The sequence below is a fragment of the Cuculus canorus genome, chromosome 9 (assembly GCF_017976375.1).
Source record: "Cuculus canorus isolate bCucCan1 chromosome 9, bCucCan1.pri, whole genome shotgun sequence".
In the NCBI taxonomy this organism is placed as follows: domain Eukaryota; kingdom Metazoa; phylum Chordata; class Aves; order Cuculiformes; family Cuculidae; genus Cuculus; species Cuculus canorus.
The window spans coordinates 17,605,570-17,626,100 of NC_071409.1; the positions used below are offsets into that span (position 1 = coordinate 17,605,570).

Sequence of the window (20,531 nt, forward strand, 5' to 3'; positions counted from 1 at the left end):
GTCCAAAAAAGCCAACTGGGTTGCCTGTGGCTTTAACCAGAACCTTCTACTAAAGAAGAAAAGGGAACAGGCATTAAAAACACTTAGGATGAAAGCTATGCATGTGCTCGACACCAGCGTGTTTTGCCCAACGATGTTAAGGTTAGTTTAGTTCTTGCTGCCCAAATGTACCAACAAAGCAGCAGGAGGAACGCTTATTAGTTACGTGCTCCATAGGAAACGGATCAGGAGCCCGGCACTGCAGTCCTGAAGCCAAACATAGACAGAAGTTGGGAGAAAAGCAGTAGTGCCAAATCCTACATACAAAATTGCTGAAAAATAAAAGAAACAACTACAAAAGATTTTGCTAAAGAAGTCTGAAAACATAATCACCTACTCCACACCAGCTGTCACCCATGCACTGTCTTCAATATTTTCTTGGCGTTCGTCTCTCACCACAGCCGTCAGCCTCCCTTATTCGCGTGGTGCTTGTAGCAGACCAGAGAGACAGAGAGGTTTTACTTCCCCTCCTAGCGATGGGGACCAGAGCCCGGGGTGGTGGGAACTCGTCAGTTATCTAATACTGCCCTCCACAAGCAGACCGCAAATGTCAGCGGACACAAATCCTATGCAGGAAATTCTTGCATAAAGTCTGAGCAGGGCCCTTTAGCTTGCACAAGAAGCCACGTTCTCCCACCTCTTCCAGTTGCTATAAGTGGTGTGAACACAGTGTGGTGTGACTTGTCATCAGCATGAAGGACATCTATGATAGAAAAGAAACCAGAACACATCATTAAATTTGGACTTCAGGAGCTGAACCATCTTCAGCTTTCGTATCATTCAACACTTCACATGGCCTCTACTCCCATGCCAGGAAACATCACATAGTGCAGTAGGTTTATCTCTTACCTCTCCTCCAGTTCCCAATCTCATGATTCTACAAAACGATTAAAGTATTTCCTTCCCACACAGCCTTCTTTTTTGGCCTATTCTTGCATCCACTAAAGAATCCTGGTAGTCACACTGCTATGTAAAGCCCTCACATATAAGCAAAAAAAGAATTCTCCTTTACTGAACAACACGTCAAATTGCTAAATTAATATGAGGAATTACAGACCAAGACACAGCAGGAACTTGGGGCTGAAATGACAACACTCCTCCACACGAACATTGCCAACTCTTGTGTACAAAGAATGTCAACCAGCTTAAAAGTCTTAAAAAAAAAAAAGGAAAAAAAAATCAATCTTAGTTTAAATCCTGTGGTCTATTTTTGCCATGTTTTATATCCACTCAGGGCTTTCTCCAATCCACAGAAGCGCTGTGAGTCAAAAGAAATCAAAACTCTCACAAATGTCTTCCTTCCCTATGCAGGTTTTTTAAGTAAAACACCAAACATGACCACAAAGAGTAAGAAAACAGGCAGCATCAGACATACTCAGCCTATTCCTCTTCAATTCAGACAGGAAAGAAAGCAAGAATCCACACAGTCACAAGATCTGAGAATATTTCTTTTTAATTTAAAACAGTTGCAACAATGTCATTCACAACCTTTCTCATCTCAAATACTCTCCAAAATGTTAACAGTGCTTCAAGCAAACAATTCTGAATGGTGCAAAGTAAACCAGTACAGACACTTCCAGGATATAACAGTAAAACCACGGAGGAGTGAATAGAAATCAGAAACTGATTTCAGCCATTAAGGTAGGAAGGGTGATAGGAAAAATAAGAAGTTATGTCCAGTTACAAGTTTTGCATAGTCTTTCAAAGCATGAAAATAGATAAAAATGGCTGTTGCCAGGATGGAGAAAAAAAGGAATGAATTGGAGATACTTTGAGAACAAGCTAACAAGCTCCGGCTGCATCCATATTCAGGATGTGTACTATGACCCAGTGGAGGCTGCTTGAATCAAAGAAACTAGACTGATGCTGGTTTCAGTTACATCAAAGTCAGTCAGAAGTAGTGCCAGTGAACCCAGTAAAGTGACAAGTCAGAGTAGTCCAGAAACATCTATACCTGTTTTTTAATTTTTAATAAATGAAAATTTTATCCTAATTATATTTCATCTAGGAAGATTAAATTGGAGTTTGTCCACGTGGTCCTAATGGATCTAGCATGCTGCTAGGAATGAGAGGAGAAATGGAAAAGTAGGAAAAGTTGTTGAATTTTCTTCCTTCCACTGTCCTAACTTAAATGTATCATACAAAAAAGTAAAAACCAGGACAAGAAATAAGAGCATTATTTGCTGGCAAGTCTGGCTTGACGTAACTCTCAGGTTAGATGGTCTCAAACTGCTCACCAGGATTTTAATTCCTCCATCCTTTTTTGCCAAGAAGTTCTTTGCACACCTAACCCCCCGAGCTACTACAGTACCCAGAGACATGGAGGTTCCCATCAGCCACTGTCCAGGCTGTGCACTGGGGCCTGGCCCAGCGCAATTAAGTGCACACAAATGTTATTGGGAAAGCTGGATAAATTAGTCATCTATTCAGTGCTGGCTGTTTGAACGTGGCTTCTGCATGCTGGAGTTTAAAACAGACAAATGAAACAAACTCCTCTGCCCACGTTAGGCTGAAGAGTCAGGGGTTTACATCCTACTCCTCCAGATTCGTGATGTTCTTCCCCCGTATCCCAGAGCAAAAGTGAGATGATCATTTGAAAAAGGAGGGAAGCCACTACTTTGGGAGATGATAAAACAATTTCTCAAACAGCTGACAAACCTCAACATATTCTCAAGTGATAAATTTTAGAAGATCCGTAAACCTTTCTCCCAAACTGTTTCCTCTGCACTTCTGACCCAGTTGGTAGTTAGGCAGGCAGAGCGATGAAATGAAAAGGATTTCAGAAACCGAGCTGCTACAGCTCATCTATCACAGCCAGCGAATGGGTCTCCCCTTTCATTTACCATTTCCAGTTTATCGCTTCTCAGATTTCTAAGTGCGTCTCCTGCTAACTGAGACCAACCAGTCCCACAGCCATTCCAGTTTTAGGAGGTACCAGACAAATTTGTAAGAGTTCAAGCTCCATCCTTAATCCTACGAGACCAGCCATGGTTCCAGTTCAATAATAAACATGGGAACAACACTGGTGGCCTTTATTTACTCAAGGTTTCTAAATAAAAAGGTAGTGGCCACCAGATCTTGTTAGTTTACAAACAGCCCTTTAAGTTCATGAGGCAAGAGGAAAGCTGTTGTATTGAACTTTCTTGGAATTTAACTGGGCAGTCAAAAAAATTAGAAAAGAAACAAAAAGAGAGAGAGAGGTCTTTTGTCCTTTTTCTGCTGCCAGAATACAAAAGCACAAACATAGATATATGGAATTCTAGTTCTTTCACTTTAAAGAGAAGATGTATCACTGCATAATTTGCTGATACCATCTTCAAATTTGGCATTTTCTGGTGAAATACACAAATACTCCAAACCTGAAAAAGTGAAAAAAAAAATTCTGGCAGCTTTTATTTTGTCCAGAACTGGTGGCTCAATAATTACAAGGCAGCTGAATCTCACAGGAGCTAAGGTACTAGGAATGCTGTTCTTTTGTGTCAATAAGAGCACTAAGTGCAGGAAGCTCTCCTGGCAATTAGCCACCATTTACACTCTATAGAATTATTGCACTAGAATCTCTCCCATAATTTGAGATCAAAACTGATTTAAAAAAGAAAATTAAAAAACAGTGTTTTGTCTCTGCATGAAGCTATACGACCAGAGGGAGAACTACTTTTCCCCGAGACGCTGGAAAAAATAAAATGCCCTACTCATAATCAGATTTTTAATTTGGGTTCTCTTCCATAGTGTAGCTGTTTGAATTTGGCTATTAAACTTGGAGGCGCTGACTGCAGAGAAAATGTAATTACACTCCCTGCCTCTCCTGCACTCTGTAAGGAGGATTTTTCATTTTTTTGACTGTTTCAATTTACTGTGAGGGCTCACTAAGACTATCTGAGGCAATTCCAGCAACAGCCTCTAAGCAGTGGCCAACACTGAACCTTTGGGAGTTTTTGGAATCATGAAAGGTTTCACACCATCATATTTTTTCTAGAATTAGTGTTTTCAAATGCAATTAAAAGATCATATATTCTTGTCTGTGACAGAAACCGAAATAACACCACAAAAAGGTGAGACAGGAAAGGTCAGCCCCTAGCTACCCACCCCTTCATCCCTGCTGGAGATATAAAACCCCTTTAGAAGGCATGTAATTGAAGAGATCAGAGTATCAGTGTATTTGCAAATGCTAAGAGAGCCAAAACATCGTTTCAAGGTGATGAGGTTTTTTTTTTTTTTTACACTTTTTGGTTTTGCTTTTTGGTTGGTTGGTTTTTAAAGGGAAGGAGGAGAGAGGGGCAAATCTGTAAATCAGTTTCACTAAGCAATTTCCCCCACTCATGGATGGAACTAAATATTAATCTTTGGCAGAAATCAGAATTACACTGCGAGTACTTTGTCAGGGAATCGAGTTCAGCTGGAATGTGAGTGGTATAGACTAAAATTTCCCTGAAAGAAATATTATGGGACATTAACCTCTTCTTCACAAGAAAAAAAAAAAATAACAACCTTGCCTTTCCTGAGGGTAAACATTTAATTTTGTAGACAAAAAGCCTGCTCCTTTTAGCCATCTGTAATCCTGAATCTGACGGACGAATTGCAAAAGATTAAAGAGAAGCTGAAGAAACCTATTTCTGAAAAAATAAAATCTATTATTTCTCTTTGGCAGAAAATGTACAGAGCACCGAGAGGAGATTGCTCCCATCATCATTAATTTTGTAGGTTTATGCATCAAAAAGGCAAACCAAAATATTATAAAACCGAATTCCAACAGATATAACTTTAGTTTACTTTTCTCACTGTACCGAAAATAATCTCCCAAATAAGACATTCTGCTTTGAAGAACACTCACACACCCCCTTCCCTCCAACTTTATATGCAATATGATTTCTCTAAGTGGTCTGGACTCTGGTTGGAAACACTGGCTCCCAGTTACCAAAGATGCAAATATTTCTCCGTTGTCTTCAACAGATGCATGGGCAGAGCAGGCAGGAGCTGGGCTGAACTGGGATTCTGGTTCAACTCTGAAATTTCTGTTTTCTCCATTTCCTAGCTGCAAAATCCATCAGTAATCTGCATGGTTTTAAGGTATCCTTAAAGGTGTACAAATTTAAAACAGTGTGCTATACATTATCTAACAGAAATTTTCCCTCTAACACTTAAGGCGGAATCAAATGACCGTTTTTTAAATAAACTATAAATATCCCATGTTTTCCTTTGCTTTTTGGCAGTCCAAGGGTTAGGGGTCTTTGTTGGTTTTAGATTTTCCTTTTTATTGTACACTTTTTTAGGGCAGGTTAAAAAGGCTTATGGCTTCTTAAGGCCAGGTGATAGATTTGAGGCCTAACTTGGTATCCTGTGGTAAAAATAAATGTAGCCCAGGTCTTTGGGAGGTCGTTCTGAGGCACAGACTTTAAGGTCATTGTAGATCACCCATCTGAAATTAAAACAAGATTGATTACATTCCATGTGTATAAAAACCATCACAAGTTTATCAGGCGCTTCTCAGAACCAAACTTCAAAGAGCTTAAAATCTAAAATTAGGCATCACAACAAGGACAAACGATCAGAGAAACAGACGAAGCAGGTTACTGGCAGAGTCAGGAACTGAAAAGGAAGAGGGATGTGCAGAGGAACGTGTAGCTATAGTTCCAAAAGAAGGAATAACAGGGATTCCCAATGCCAAATAATGGAAGCATATCAAAATCACAGCCAAGATCAGCCTCCCAGCACTAGCAATACTAATATCAGCCCATAGTTTGATGGGTTTCTAATGATGGGGAGTGAAAGGAAGTTGGGCTAAGCTCAGATAAACAAAGTCAGATACAGAACTGATGCCCCAAAACAAAAGAGGTTTGGAACAGCAAGCAGAGGAAGGACAATGGCATGTTTCAGCATAAACCTTGGTGGAATCAAAACTGACTCATTGCATTTACAATCTGTAATAATCTTAATTTCTTTGGAGGGAAAAGTATACATGGTAATGACATGCATGTTTTGCCTGCCATGAATACACACCCTGCTCTGTACAAAGGAATGCTTCAGAAAAAACATTTGCTTATGTGTCTCTCCAAATTCCACTCACCTTCCTTCTTTTTTGAGATGACAAACATAGTGGCCACTCATTGTGGATGTTCCCATGTGGCTGATGAATCCAAACAGCTCATATCCTGTTTGAGAAATACAAATGAGAGTATAAGTCTTGTATTGCTAATATTGAAATATGACTCCAGAGGAAACTTTCTTTCTAGCGCTGCAGAAGCAGCTAAGCACTCCTAAACTCAGCCTCTGCATCCCCACAGTTTCTGTTAAGCCTGCAGCCTTTTCTCATTTTAACTAGCAGTCAGATTCACCGTCAAACACCAAACCAATCCAAATCAAACCCATATAGAACTGTGCACACACAGCAGGGCTGTGATCACAGCCCTTACTAGGAAAAAGAAAACAGCAGACTTATTCCCACTTCACAGAGAGCACCACGTAAAGTGCCAGATACAGAGTTCATTCTGCACACAAATTAGCTGTGTCTGTAAGCGTGGTCACAGATCCCATATAAATAAACCAAAACCAGAAGTTCATATTTTCAGCAGCCCATAAAAGAGAGGACAGGAAAGAAACCTCTTCCTTTACTAAAAGGACAATTTCTGTGTTTAACGTCTCTGGAGAACTCAGCACCGGTTCTTGCTCCCCACCCACTCATGCCATTCACCCAAATTACCACCAAAAGTAAAAGGGTACCTTCTTTCAGGATATTGCATAAGAACAGGGGCCTGGATTTTGGTGGAGAGGGCTTTCTGGAGCCATTTTACAGTATCATGTTGGTTATCAGGATTTCAGGCACTCAGTAAATGGTCTCAGTCTATAAAGGCTAAGTACCACAAAAAATTATTATTCCAAATATTTTTTTTAACCTAATGACAATCAATGTTTCCCATGTTTCCAAGAGACTTAAGATTGCTCTTTATAATGTCAGAAACAAATAAATGAATGTTCTTATAGAACAACAGCAACCATAGAAGCAAAAACCAAATTGGCTGTTAACTGATTTTTAAAGACCATTACAGTCAAGATCAGAGGTACAAGTTTAAAACAAACTACACTTACTAGAACTGGTCCCTAAAGACCCTTCACAAAACATTACGTGGCACCCTTAGGTTAGAGGAGCTTTTGTACTCTAGTGCTTTTACACTTACAGTAGGTTCTTTGCCTAATTCACAACCTTGACTGCTGTACATTAGCCCCATCTTGTGGTTCATTTAGCAGTATGTATGACTGAGGATCTCAAACTAAAAAAAAACCAAAAGAAAATAGCAAAACGGTACATGCAGGATACCAACCATACCTGCCATATTTAGAATAAGGAAGCTGGTTGAAGGGATTATCAAATCTCCCATCAGACCACAGAAAGACAGAAACTCAGGTGGTCTGTGACAGCAGCATTATCTTTAGGATGCTCAGCCTCTGAGGATTTAAACATTCTAACTTTTATTTGTCTTTTGATCTTAATAGCAACAAAACAAAAAGTAAAGCTATGCCAGGAGAGACTTACATGCTTTGGCAACAAAAAAACTTGGACGCAGGCTATTCAATAGGTTCAGGCAAAGAGTTTTCTGAGCAAACACAGCTTACAGAACTTCACAGCCCCATAGCTAGACTCTGCCCCAGAAGCAAGATTGGAAGTACATTGTCTGGATCATGTCCAGAAAGCCACCATAACTACTTTCAAAACAGAAAGGACCTCTACAAATGATGCATGTGTGACACAACAACATTACAGCCAGTTCTAAGCTGGAGGAGAACTTACTTCCCGACCCATCTTTGATCCTGGGTCCCTCCGACCCTGTCTCTGAAAGGATATTGGCATTAGCATTGTTCTCCATATCCATCGTGTCCAAAGCAGGCTCACTTTCTTCTTCGATTTCAGGGTGGCTGAAGATCCATTCCAGTGCTCGCTCCAAATTGTTGTTCTGTGAGTCAAACAAGCAAAAGAGCAGCCTTTAGTACATTCTCTAAAATCATGCTACTGCTCGGTCTTTGAACAAAGAATCCTGTTCAACAGCCCTTAAAACTTGTGATATATATACTCCCCCTTCCTGCAAAACAGTATTCAACAAGCACTCTGCAGAAACACGACAGATGGAAAAGAAATCCTCCCATAACCAATTCCCATAGCCCCCAGGTTCTCATCTTGAAGATGCATAGACTTCGGGCATCCAGGTTGTCTCTCAACAGATGGTAAAAGAAACAAAAGTTTTCCTCTACACTTTAACATTCATGTAAAAACACACAAACCGCCTTTCCTACTCCAAGTCAGAGAAGTCAAGCATTCCACAGCTTACCAGACTAGTTCTATGTGCATCACCCAGTAAGCGCATTTTTATACATATTTCAAAGACATCTCAGCATGCATATGTGAAAAGCACATAACGTGAAAAAAACCCCAAGTGCTACCAATAACTTATAGAACTCACCATTGCCTTCAGTGCTCGAATTGCTAAATTCCTTTGGAAGCCCATGGAAATGATAATTGCAACAATCTCTTCAGGAGGTTGGTTATCTAGCCCAGCAGCTCCAAATGCAGCTGCTCCACTCGAAGCAGTTTCTCCAAATGCAGGTATGACCAATGGCTCAGCAAAGTCTGGAACAAACATTCATCAGTTTATTTGTTTGCCCCACTGAATTGGAAAGTCAACAACACACACAAAACAAACAACAAACAGGATCTCAAAAGCACTCCTGAAATCAACATATCTTCATTTCACTGGCCCAGTTGGGATTTAGATGTGCAGAAAGCCTTAAAAACAACGAGATGAACATGCAGATTGCAAAATATCTGGGTGGACGAACTCATACTGAGAAGGCTGGAACAACTTGGCACATCACAGAAGTTAAACTACTACAGGAAAGTAGCAAAGATTGGTATGGAAGCAATGATGACACCAGAAGAGTAGACAACCCAGCTGATACACATATATATGTAAAATGAACTGATTCCCTAGCTGAAACATGTCAGTTAAGCCCAAGTGAAACTCATTCTTCATTTACACAAGCAACACAAAAGCCCAGAGTGAACTGTGACTTCAACCAAATCTGGAGTCTCCTGGCAAGGGAGTGCTCAGGTATACTCAGTGCTGAATCATGAGTCCGAACTTTGTATGGATGAAACACAAAGCGGAGAATGTCTAGCAGCCCTGTCCATCAGTGGATAGCCTGAGTTCTAAGCACAGCATGAATGCTCTAGTCTGAGCTAGAGAAGCCCGATATGAAGAAAAGCATCTGGACCACAGGGTTCTTTGTACTTACAGTTGATCACAGGTCATCTTTCCCCTTAGCAGCACAGACCTAGCCAAAAGGTGGAAAACAGAGAGCTGGCCCATGCCATCAGTGAGGACAGGAGAGTGTACCTCTGGTGTAGCTTAGGTTTGTTGTCTTCTAGGCAGAGGATGCCACATAATGGTCAAGATCTGCATATCCTAGCAGCAGCTTAGGAAAATTCAGTGACATCTCCAGGTTTCCTTGCTCCAGTGGGCAAGGGGGCCGCTGTTTCGCTGTCACACATTACAAAATTTCTACTGACTGCCAAAATACACAACCTGGAATTGAGTTCAACTTAAACCTTCCAGTCACTGACCTGGTTCTTCCATGTGTGCAATGATCCAGTTGAAAGCAACTTCAGCACCCAGGTTGCCTGTATAGTACACAGCTTTCCGACATGCTTCCAAAGGAAACCCCATCTCTGCCAGCTGCATAACTGAAGACTCATCAATATCTAGAGCTACAAGAAAGGACCTTCTAAAATACAAAAGTCTAATTTCATCCATTGTATAGTATTTCTTATTCTTATTCATGGTACCACACATTACAATACATATCTCTCGGATTTGTTTTAATACTGCCATAAACCCACATCCATTAGAAAACAGCCTTCCACAAAGCATTTTAGTATTTGTCATTGACTTACTGGTAATCTTTTGCCTCAGTGATCTACACAGATCTTTAAAGCTTGATGAATTCCTAGAGAACTTAACTTCTTCACCGCATGAAATGCAGTGGTGAATATTTTTAATATATTAGATGCTGGGCTTTGCTAGAGATGGCAGCCAAAAGCAATCACCTCTCTTAAAGGCAGGATCTTGCCGGTAAGAGAAACAACAGCTGCTGCATCTAGCAGTCTCCAGCTGGACTTCATCCCTGAATGACAGGGCCTGACAGCTACAGCTGAGACTTGAGTCCAGAACAAGCCAGAATCAAGCATCTGTGACCTCCAGAGCTGTAAGATCCTGCTGGTGAGCAACAGGTAGAGGAGCAGCTCATATTCTGGCTATGCTGATGCTGTAAGTCCTGCACAGATACACAAGTATAGGCTGAACAAGTACAAAAATCAGCTGTTATTTAGAAGCATGCAAGGCAATATTCTATGCATATCTATGTCGACGGAGAAGCTATTAGCTGAGCAAAAGCATGACAATTTTTTAATCAGCTGAAATACCAGTCCCAGAAGAGTGAGATACGTACATTCCATGAAATGGTTCATCACACGATCTGAAAATTGAGAAAGGAAAAGGACTTAAATGAAAGCTAAGTAGATTCATATGGAAAAAACAATCCCATGTGTTTAAAGTCATAGAAACATTTGATCTCTTATAGGCAAGGCATATTCATTCTTATATCCCTAATGGTTTTTTTCCATGAAGTAGACCAGGGATGTTTCTACCCAGTAATTTGCATAACTCAGCTGAGAGGGAAGTGTCACTGGTACTACAAACCCCTAGGAAATACAGCTGATGGCTGACCTACAGCCACTTAAGCAAGAATCTATTTTTTTATAAATAAGGTGCCATCACCCATGCACCCACACTTAAACTAGGTCAGCCCACTGAGCAAGAGGATAAAAAAAGAAGAGGCCTTGGTAAGGAACCTACAGATAAAGGACAAAACTAACACCTTTAGAGAACTGAATTTTGCCATAGCCTTTCCTCTGACCCACATAAGCTCCCTGAGACAGAGACTTTTTTAATGGGCTGTGAAGCCCATGTACATCCAGAGAAGTGGACCATGCACGTATGCGCAACTGCTAGGGCTTACTGCAACCTAACAATTCTTGTACTTCAAAAATTATTAAGATTTTGAATCTTAATTTATGTCTGGAAAGCTGTTTTCTTAAATTGTAGTCATTTATGTATTAAGTATTCTTGTACTGTGAATGAATCAATTCCGCAGACACTGTGTTTGCTGTTCCATCTTGAACCAAAGCGTTTCAAGTTATCCAAGTAAACTCCGCAACTGAACAGAATGCCATCTGCTCAGAACTGTAACAGTGAAATTCTACAGAAATAACCATAGGAACTGACAGATTTTGAAATTCCTTCTGACCAGGATGGACTATACACAAGGTACCAAGAGACTGATTTAGCTACAGTACAACCCAGCCTACTTTATCACCAGGTTTTAGACAAAATTCACTACATAAGTCCTCAAAAGATAACAGCGGTTTAGTAACACCTCTTATGCAAATTAAGAAATGAGCAGATTAATACTCCACTTCTGACACTTATCTTAAGACTCAGTGTAGAAGACTGAGACCAAGTACTTCGCACAAGGCCCTGGGAAATGCACATTGACTTTACAGAAAGTGAGTCATGAACGTGCACTGAAGGTCAATAAATGGAGAGAAGATGGTCCCTCTATGTAGCCGATTTTCATAAATGTAGAGGTCATGACACTCTTCCCTGTCCACTTAAGTCCTAAATACCTATCAACATTCACCAGGCATGAGCACAAGGACTTCATCCTAAAGTAAGGATGATCATCTATGGGCACAGAAGACATAGAACTATTCTGCTAGTAAAGATGAAGAGATCATAACGCAGCACAAACTCCTCCACTGAGCAGGATTACACTATTGCAAAAGAGAGACAACCACCACACAGCAGCGTAAGTATGAGACTACAGTCAGTAAAGCAAGTGAAATAATGTTTCACAAAATATTATGTGTATCACTGGGTACAGCAATTTCATAAAAACATTAATTATTTGGAGAGGGTCCAGAGCAACAGCATCAATCACAAATCCTGAAAGCATCAAAACAGAAAAGCCTGGAAGAGCTACAGTTGTTCAGTAGGGACAGAAAAAAAGGCTGTTATAACAGTCTTCAATTACAGAACTGGAGAGCTGCTTTTTCGTCCACAGCTCCAAAACGCAAAGCTTAAGGAGAATTGGATGAGCTAGAGGGAAAGGGGAATATAGGAGAGAAGTCATTGAATACCTTTTGGGTCATCAGGAATGATAATGGGAGGAGCAATATCTGGAAGTTCTTCTTCTCCTGGCTGGAGACCCCTGGCCCGAAGGTGGCTGATATCTAGGAAATCTGGCATGTCTATAGAAACATCTACAAAAGTGGAGAAACAGACTAAGCTTACAAATCCAGCAAAATGACCTCATGGTGCAACCTACTCCTTCAGAGAGGTGATTCTGGTACTCAATAACTCAACAGTTATTCGAGAAATTCAGAACACTAAAGCACAATTTAACAGGGAGGTCAGACTACATGAAACTGTATTTTAAACTCCACAGACCTGATGGATTGGTTTAATTTGTCGTAAAAGAAAAGAAGGTTCAATTAGGATCTGCACAGTATAAATGAGAGAATCAGGCCAGGCCCTCATTAAAGACCAAAGTGTGTACACTTTGAGAAAAAGGTAGACATAAAAGACACATACCAAGCTTTTTGGGTATCCAATCAAGGCCAAAGGTAAATTTCTTTATCTGCACCACTAGGTACTCAGGAAACGAAGCAAAACGAGAAGTCCTGGGAAGCACAAGAAATAGAATAGAATAGAAACAAGGCAACAAAGTCACAAGCAGCACAGATTTCAGTACCTCATGCACATCGAGATGTATAATTTCAGCCCTGAGCAAAACAAATAATGATGGATTTTATAAACATAAATTCCATTATAAAGTTTTCAAGTACAGTGGAGAAGTAGGGTAATACTCCAGCATCCTTCCTTTATCTTCCATTCACACCTATTGTCCTCTCTTCTAATTCTCTTAACTATGGGTAAAATAGAGTAAATGCATCATAAAAATACAGCCTACCACTACAAATATTACTTTCTAAATTCTTGTTAGTATCATCTTGCCATTTTAGTAGTTTTATCATTTCCAGCATGAAACTTTTGAATTTTAAACAGCAAATTATTCTTCATTGTCTAATGCTTTTAAAGACCTAGGGGATGAAGAACAGATGAATTACAAATTAACTCTTGATCTATTTAAAGATTAAAATGTTCTGCCAACACATTCGTGGTTAATACAGAAAAACTTCAGATTTCTGCTGCATTTTTCTTCACTATGTGCACTTGTCTCCCAGTTTTCAATCCAATGTCAGTGAAACTGTATGCTAAGACAGCAATGAGTCATTAATATGTTAAGTGATCTAAAAATAGAAGGTACCTGGCCATAGCAAACCAGTTGCAGAGCCAAATTTTCAATGACTTCTTACTGCTGACATAAAAATGGAACTAGGTAAGAGACTAACTCCTGTTCTCAGCAAGAAACACTGCCACTAAAAATTGCACCTGCTGTCCTATTTCTTCTTAATGCTTTTGTAAGCTGAAGATGCTCTTGGTTCTTTTATCAAGTATACCTGACCAAAAACACACAAGATGAGTTCCTTCTTTTATATGCCCACCTTGTACCACAGCCTCATGCAAGTGACAGAAAACTTAACAGATGTATGCAAACGCTGTAGCATACAAAGGTGATGGGTTGAAATCCAGACACAGATAATAAATAACATAAATCATAAAAACATATAAACCCCAAAGCTTTAGCACAGCCTTTCATAAATGCAAAATACTTCCATCCACCTAAAGAACTTTATCACAAGAAACACAACCTTCATTTGCTTCACCCTGTTTTGTTGCCACACAATGCCCTTAAGCATTTTCAGCCAAATGAGGACATTAAGAGACTAAGCAGGAGATCCAGACTATTATCTCCTAACAAATCACACAGAGCTCTGTGAGACTATAATAGTCTAGATCGCCAACATAATATCCCATTTTAATACTCAGGCAGACAATTAAGCTACAAGCATTTGAACTTCAAGCTTTTAACAACCAGACTGTCTTGCCTCTTGGAGTTGAACACTCGAGAAGAATTTATTTCCTGCTCCGTTGGTCATTAAAACTCTTGTCAGGCTTGATCTACACATTACATTATGAGCCCCAACACTAATACAATACCAAAGTCCGCTATGTCTTTGTCTTTTTCTCTCTGCCCCTCATCCAGTCAGCAAGATAAGGCCAGAGCATTGTCATACAGATTTTTAATAGGCAGTCAGTCACTCACTTAACTCCTGCAGATTTTGCTTGTAGGGCACTGCTCCAGAAATCCTCTACGTTGTTTGGCTCAGAAAAGGCCTGCAGACATGCATTAAATGGGATTTTGGCACGGACAAGCTCTGGTGGAGGTCTTCTTGCAGCTTCTGCTTCTCGTCTCTTCAATTCATAGGCAATTAATTCATCTGAGAAATACACATGACACTAGAAGCTAAATGAACATTGTCGTGGTTGTGATATCCCTCATCAGTCTTATTTTTGCAAGTTTCAGAAATACAAAAACCTACTTAGCAATAAAACTTTTACATGGCTACAACTAGACATTAAATCTTCTTGTCTGCACTGGCGTCAGAAACTACATTTACAACAACAAATCTTTGTTAAAGGTTTCTGTTCATGGTAGAAACAGAACTTGAAATACTGGGCAACAAGTTATTAAAACCTTGCCATGACAGCCAGAATCCTCTGTTAACAATAATGTCAATTACATATCATCAGCTCAAACTGACTTGGAAAGTTATTGCTGTCGATCTGTGTCATCTAACTTTCTAGACAGGATAGGATTATATATGATCTAGAAAGAGTCCTGACACCATCAAGCTGCACAGTGCCATATAGTAAATTTATAAAGTAATATACCTCCTGAGCCACTGCCTGGAAATAAAATGCTCTTTTATAAGCAACAGAAACATCACTGGAACTGATGAACAAAGAATGTGAAGCTCTCCAAAACTTAAATTTTCAAATCAAATGCTCTATTTAAAATATAGTATCCGGTTCAAGAAGCTGTGGGCCAAGTGAAAAGCAGTAGCTGGAATTCTCTGTCTTGTGCTATTTCAAAGGATCTGATCGAATAATCAGAAATGTTCCTTCTGGCTTTAAAATATTTTAAATTATAAAATTATGAATGAAACCAGAGGCACCTCCCCCTTCTAGAGTTCTTGTGACATCCTTCTCACTTCCACCTCAAGCATACACTTATCTTAGTCTGAAAGACCCTTTACCACTGATTGCAAGGGCAACCCTGGTTTGTCAGTACCTCCTTCCTGCTTCCAAGTCTTAAATCAATGTTCACCACTTCATCTTCCTTCACTCCTCTTTCTTCTAAAGCCCAGGATATCCAAATAGTGTATTTTGGCTTTATAGACCACAAACTATCTTATATTCCTATTCTCTATTATCATGTTAGATCTTACAGTCTGTTGCTCGTAGACACAAAGCCTATCTATTCCTGTTTTTTTTTAAAAAATTATTTTTTGTGTGTGTTTGTTTTTTCACAAGAGATTAATTAGCTGGTATGTTCAGTTCCTTTTTAAATTAAGAGGTTTTCATGTACTGGTTCACTGCCCAGGATAAAGGGAATCCGGTCCTAATGGGGATCTTTAGGCACACATGTGCATGTACACACACAAAAAACAAGGATAAATAAGTTGCACTATGAGTGGTGTGCTACATCCCTGGATCAAATTCGGGTTAAGGTTTTAACTCACGGAATTCTGATCGTACAAACTGCTGCCATTCTTGGTTGTACAGTGCTGGGTGGTGACACTTAACGGTGATCCCACACTCTGAGAAGAAATCTATCTGAAAACTTGCCAAGAGTATTAGCTAGAATCCTTACTCCCTAAACATGTAAGGGGGAACAGTAAAGCCACTAACTAATGTGTTTAAAATCTCCTTTAAAGAAAACAAAACCAAGCAACTCTCTCATGATCAGTTCATTGGTTTGATTTGCCACATGGCCTTGAACGGGGAGTGAGAACTTCATTCCCTGGTTGAGAGAGTCACCAGAAGGTCAGTCAATGGACCCGTTTCTTTCTTTACCTTTGTTTGTTGCTGCCTCCATGGCGACAGGTAACTGCATGACATAGTCCACCCTCTCTGTGTAGCGGACCTTTCTGGACTGGCAGCATTGTGTGCGTTCTTCCACCAGGAACCGGAAAACATCACTAGGGTTTTCTGAACCTACAGGGTTCCTCTGAAAAGAATATTAGATCCAATCATTTAACGACAATCATTAAAATAACTAGAGAACCCAAAGGCTGCTGGTTATTTTACTGAAAGCCCAGAAACAACAATCCTGCTCTCAGGTCCAGCACCTTGGCTTGCATTTTATTGCATGCAGAACTCGTGCATCCACGGAAAACCTCGCTGACAGCCACAATGTCTGTATATACAGCAGTAACTTCCTACACATAGTAACCTGCAGAGTATGCACTAATGAATCTGACTGAGTCTACGTGAACAGAAGAAAGTAGGAAGGTGGCAGGTTACAATAAAGACAGAAAGTTCACGTAAATAACATCGAGCATCCTTTCAGCAAACAGAATTGCTCCTACCACTCTGGATCCGCACTGAAACAGAACAAGCAACTTGTAGGTCATTATCCAGATGGGAATGTCACACAAATAATATACCTCCTCTTTATTGTTCATGTTAATGTCTGTTATCAGGCAAAAACCAGAAGGATGTCTTCTAAGTAGCCTATAATCAGTACATGTGTTCTGGGATGTGGAACACAATGCATGCAAATGTGAATAACTTCATCTAGACTGTAATATATGAATAAACACTCTTGATTCTCAGGGAAAACAGGAAAAAGAGAGAGGTAGACCAGGAAAAAGACTAGGAAAAAGAAGGCTTTAAATCAAAACCACATGTATTTGTAAATTTCCTTTTCAGAAAGACAGCATTAAAATTCACAATACTGATTCTTTTACACCACACACAGCACTGAGCTGGAGCTCAGCGGAACAAACACTTTATACAGAAATACCCAACTGACAACCAACCACTTTGGTTTCAGCAGAGGAGACCTCCTGCTCACAACTCAATGACGGACAGCTGGGATGTGTAAAAGAACTGGACATAGTAATTAGTTTGCTCCCAACAATTATAAAAATTTGCAATAATAATAATACCCAATTCATTAATATTCTAAGACAGACTTCAATATGGTAAACAAATGATAGTACCTAATCATGAAATGAACAGCACATTAAAAGGACAGTCATATGTGTTTACAAATCTTATAGCCTGTAAAATGATGCTTGATCTTTCTATATCTCTTGCAGTTAGCAGCAGCACTGGCCCTCTGTGTGGCCATGCAAGAGTCTGAAGTAAAAAGAAGGGACAATTAAGGAAACAAATGTTTCTAAACCAAAATACATTTAAATTAGTGCCATATTCACATATCCAGGGCTAAAAAAAGGATATTAAAAAACTTTAAAAATGCTCACACAGTAGCTCTGTCCCTGTTGTCTAATATAACAAAGGAAAAACAGTAATTCAGGTTTTCTCACCTCTACTAGATTTATAAGATGTAGGAAGAATTCCTGTGCGTCTTGTTGTCTATTAGAGGAAAATTCTGGGTGGCCTTTACTTATAAAAGCCTTAAACATTCGGGGAGATATTCCATTGTGTTGAAGCTAAATGAAAGAAAGAGAAACATTTTAAAGAAGGATTTTTATTCGTTCCTGGAACAAGTACCCCAAAGTTTCTCTATTATCTCTATCTATGACCCATTTCTACCAGAGGAGAAAATATAGTCTCAGTTTCAGCTGGTTTTCCATTCTATAAAAATGCAAAGGGTAGTGAAACATGATCCAGGGGTTTTAGAACAAGTTTTATGACATAATTCCTACAGTGTTGATTTTATCTGAATTTTCTATGGCATTTGCAAGTCAAGACAGATTACTGAAGGTTGGCTAAAATTCAGTAGTTTTCAGAAAGGCTAAAAGCTTATACTGTTTTCTAACATTTGACATTCCTTTCAGACTCCTGTTCCACCTAAAAGTAAGTGAGCATTGAGTCACTTTGGTGTATCAGCTTTATTCAGAACAAAGCCTTTCCAGAGATCTCTACAGAATCAAGCAGAGAATAACTGATGTGTGCACCACGCTTCCCCAGATGGGTTGTTAAGAACAGACATGAAATTGCAATTTGCAGGTATCGGTCATGTTGAAGGACCATAGCGTAACTGCCTTTAGCCATTCAGTTACATCAGTAGGAAACTGCCCCAAATTAGAAAATCTCTAGCTTCCACAAGAGTCCTAGTTTTGACTTTCTCACCCTCTATGCCACTTAAGCCTCCCCAATCACCCCAGACTGCATCCTCGACACTAGCTATCACCTCTTTTAAATAACTATCTTTTAACTCAGATTTGCCCTCATCCTCCAAGAGACCAAATAATCAAGACAATCCAAGTGAAAGTGTAGCCTTTAGGATACACCAGAGGCTGTTAAATACTCATCCAATCTCATTCTTTCCTACAGTTGTGCTACCATATCAATACAAAAGTAGAAAAAGCAGCATGACATGAAGGCACATAACACATACGCTAAAAAGGCACGATGTTATTTTTAGTTTCACTAGGGTAAGGTATCCCTACACTAAATGAAATCAGAAGCAGGTTCTCAATTTTTAATGCTTTTTCAACTTTTGGCAGTACACCAGCAACCATGTTCGGCTAAGATGCTCTTTAAAGGTTCTCGTAAAGAGAAAGTCTCAATATTGCTTGAACAAAGAGATGCTCTAGGGATTTATGAATCTTAGGTTATATATCACTTCAGTATCCTCGGCTGCCTTTCATCTAAGCTAGGACTGGGGAAGAGAAATGCATAAACCAGCTCAAATTACTATATACCAGGCTTCTTTCTATGCCAGAAGTAAAAATATGGCAAGGTAGCACATTTGCCCTGATGTATAATGCAATGAGTTTGGAATTAAGCCTCATTTCCATCTCTACACTTTTTACTCAGCCATTTGAGAAGAGAAGAGAAACATGTCATGTGAGACAGCCCACAGAAGAGGAGTGGATCATGCCCTCTAAACCCCTTCCATCTCAAGGACAAGAAAAGTCACAGAAGAAATAAACAGAAAATCAGGTCCTATCTGATATCTGTTTAGTCTTTCAGCCTGTTTTTAATGTTTAAACTGGGTACAAGAAAACTGCTGCCACGGTGAAAAATTTTAGCTCCACAGTGCCACGAATATTTATAGAATACCTAGCATGCTTTCCTCATCAACAGTCACAAAACAGTTGAGCTAAATATAGACTGTGCTGGACCACTGTTGATTTCATATGAATGCTTTACGGGCAACAATTCCCAAAAACTTTGGATGGATTCCAGAGACCCAGAAAGCTACAGAACTTCTTTGTATGTAGGAAGGGGGAAAAAAAAAGTAAAGGCATTAAAAAAAAATAAATTATTTTATAGACACAAGGTGTCTTAGGCTGAAGGCCTAAGATCCTATGCAATTATATTTATTATAAAAGCCAGTACAAATCCCTGGGTGACAAAATGTTATCTTTATGTATACCAATCTTATTGTGATGAAGACAAACAAAAAAAGTACCCCAAACCAACAAAACAGATTTGTATGCTCACAGTGAGGGAACTGAGAAAATAAATATACTTGGGGGTTGTTTTCCCAACTAAATATTCTACACAGCAAAGAACAAAAGCAGTAAAAGCTGCTTCAAATCCTAATACCTGCTATGAACTGCTTGAGAAGGAAGTCATCTGATACACATAACTACAACTTCATTAAATTGAACATACGAACAACACAAGTGTTAAACACCAGTAGATACCTATGACTACCTGACAGAGTTTTAAACCATCTGCCATTAAAAAGTTCTCAATATTTCACTGCTAATAGCGGCAGCTGGGCTAAACATGGAGATGTAGCTTTAATCGAAGCATTCAATTCCCTCAATTTCCAGCATATTATTCTTCATTCACACCCCGTAAAACAAGTTTTAAACTTTATTTAAAGGAAACAAGTGGGGTTCATTTGTTGTTCTAAAACAATGAACAGCTACTGTACAAAGCAATTACTCAGGAGACATAGGATTTTCAGATCATGCAAACTACTCTTTACTAGATGCTCTATTTTTGTTCAAAATCTCCCTGGCATTCTGATTTCAGGAGGAGAAATTCCCACATCAATAACAGAGAGGTGAACGTATAGGAAAATGTCTATTTCCATGGAAACTATCACCATACTTCCGTGACAGAGGCATGCATGACTTTTACTGTGTATAAAACTATAGCAGTATCAGTGATAACTTCTCCATAAAGATAGCTCTTTTCTACAGGTAATATTTTCAGCATTGGTTATTAGTCAACCTTTCATTTCTAAATATCCTGTCTGTGGTTTCA

The 20,531-nt window shown here is 39.4% G+C and overlaps 1 protein-coding gene across 1 annotated transcript in view; it reads right to left on the reverse strand.

Moving 5' to 3' along the window:
- Window positions 1-1,476: 1,476 nt before the first annotated feature.
- The window catches only part of USP13 (ubiquitin specific peptidase 13), a 49,870-nt gene continuing 30,815 nt past the window's right edge, over window positions 1,477-20,531 (reverse strand). The window contains exons 11-21 of the mRNA XM_054074188.1: window positions 17,666-17,791; window positions 16,188-16,341; window positions 14,374-14,548; window positions 12,738-12,826; window positions 12,284-12,406; window positions 10,534-10,560; window positions 9,650-9,793; window positions 8,490-8,656; window positions 7,823-7,985; window positions 6,104-6,188; window positions 1,477-5,455 (exon numbers count right to left, since the gene is read on the reverse strand). Coding sequence (XP_053930163.1) covers window positions 5,362-5,455; window positions 6,104-6,188; window positions 7,823-7,985; window positions 8,490-8,656; window positions 9,650-9,793; window positions 10,534-10,560; window positions 12,284-12,406; window positions 12,738-12,826; window positions 14,374-14,548; window positions 16,188-16,341; window positions 17,666-17,791 — 1,347 coding nt within the window. The 3' untranslated portion in view covers window positions 1,477-5,361. The remainder of the gene's footprint in view (window positions 5,456-6,103; window positions 6,189-7,822; window positions 7,986-8,489; window positions 8,657-9,649; window positions 9,794-10,533; window positions 10,561-12,283; window positions 12,407-12,737; window positions 12,827-14,373; window positions 14,549-16,187; window positions 16,342-17,665; window positions 17,792-20,531) is intronic.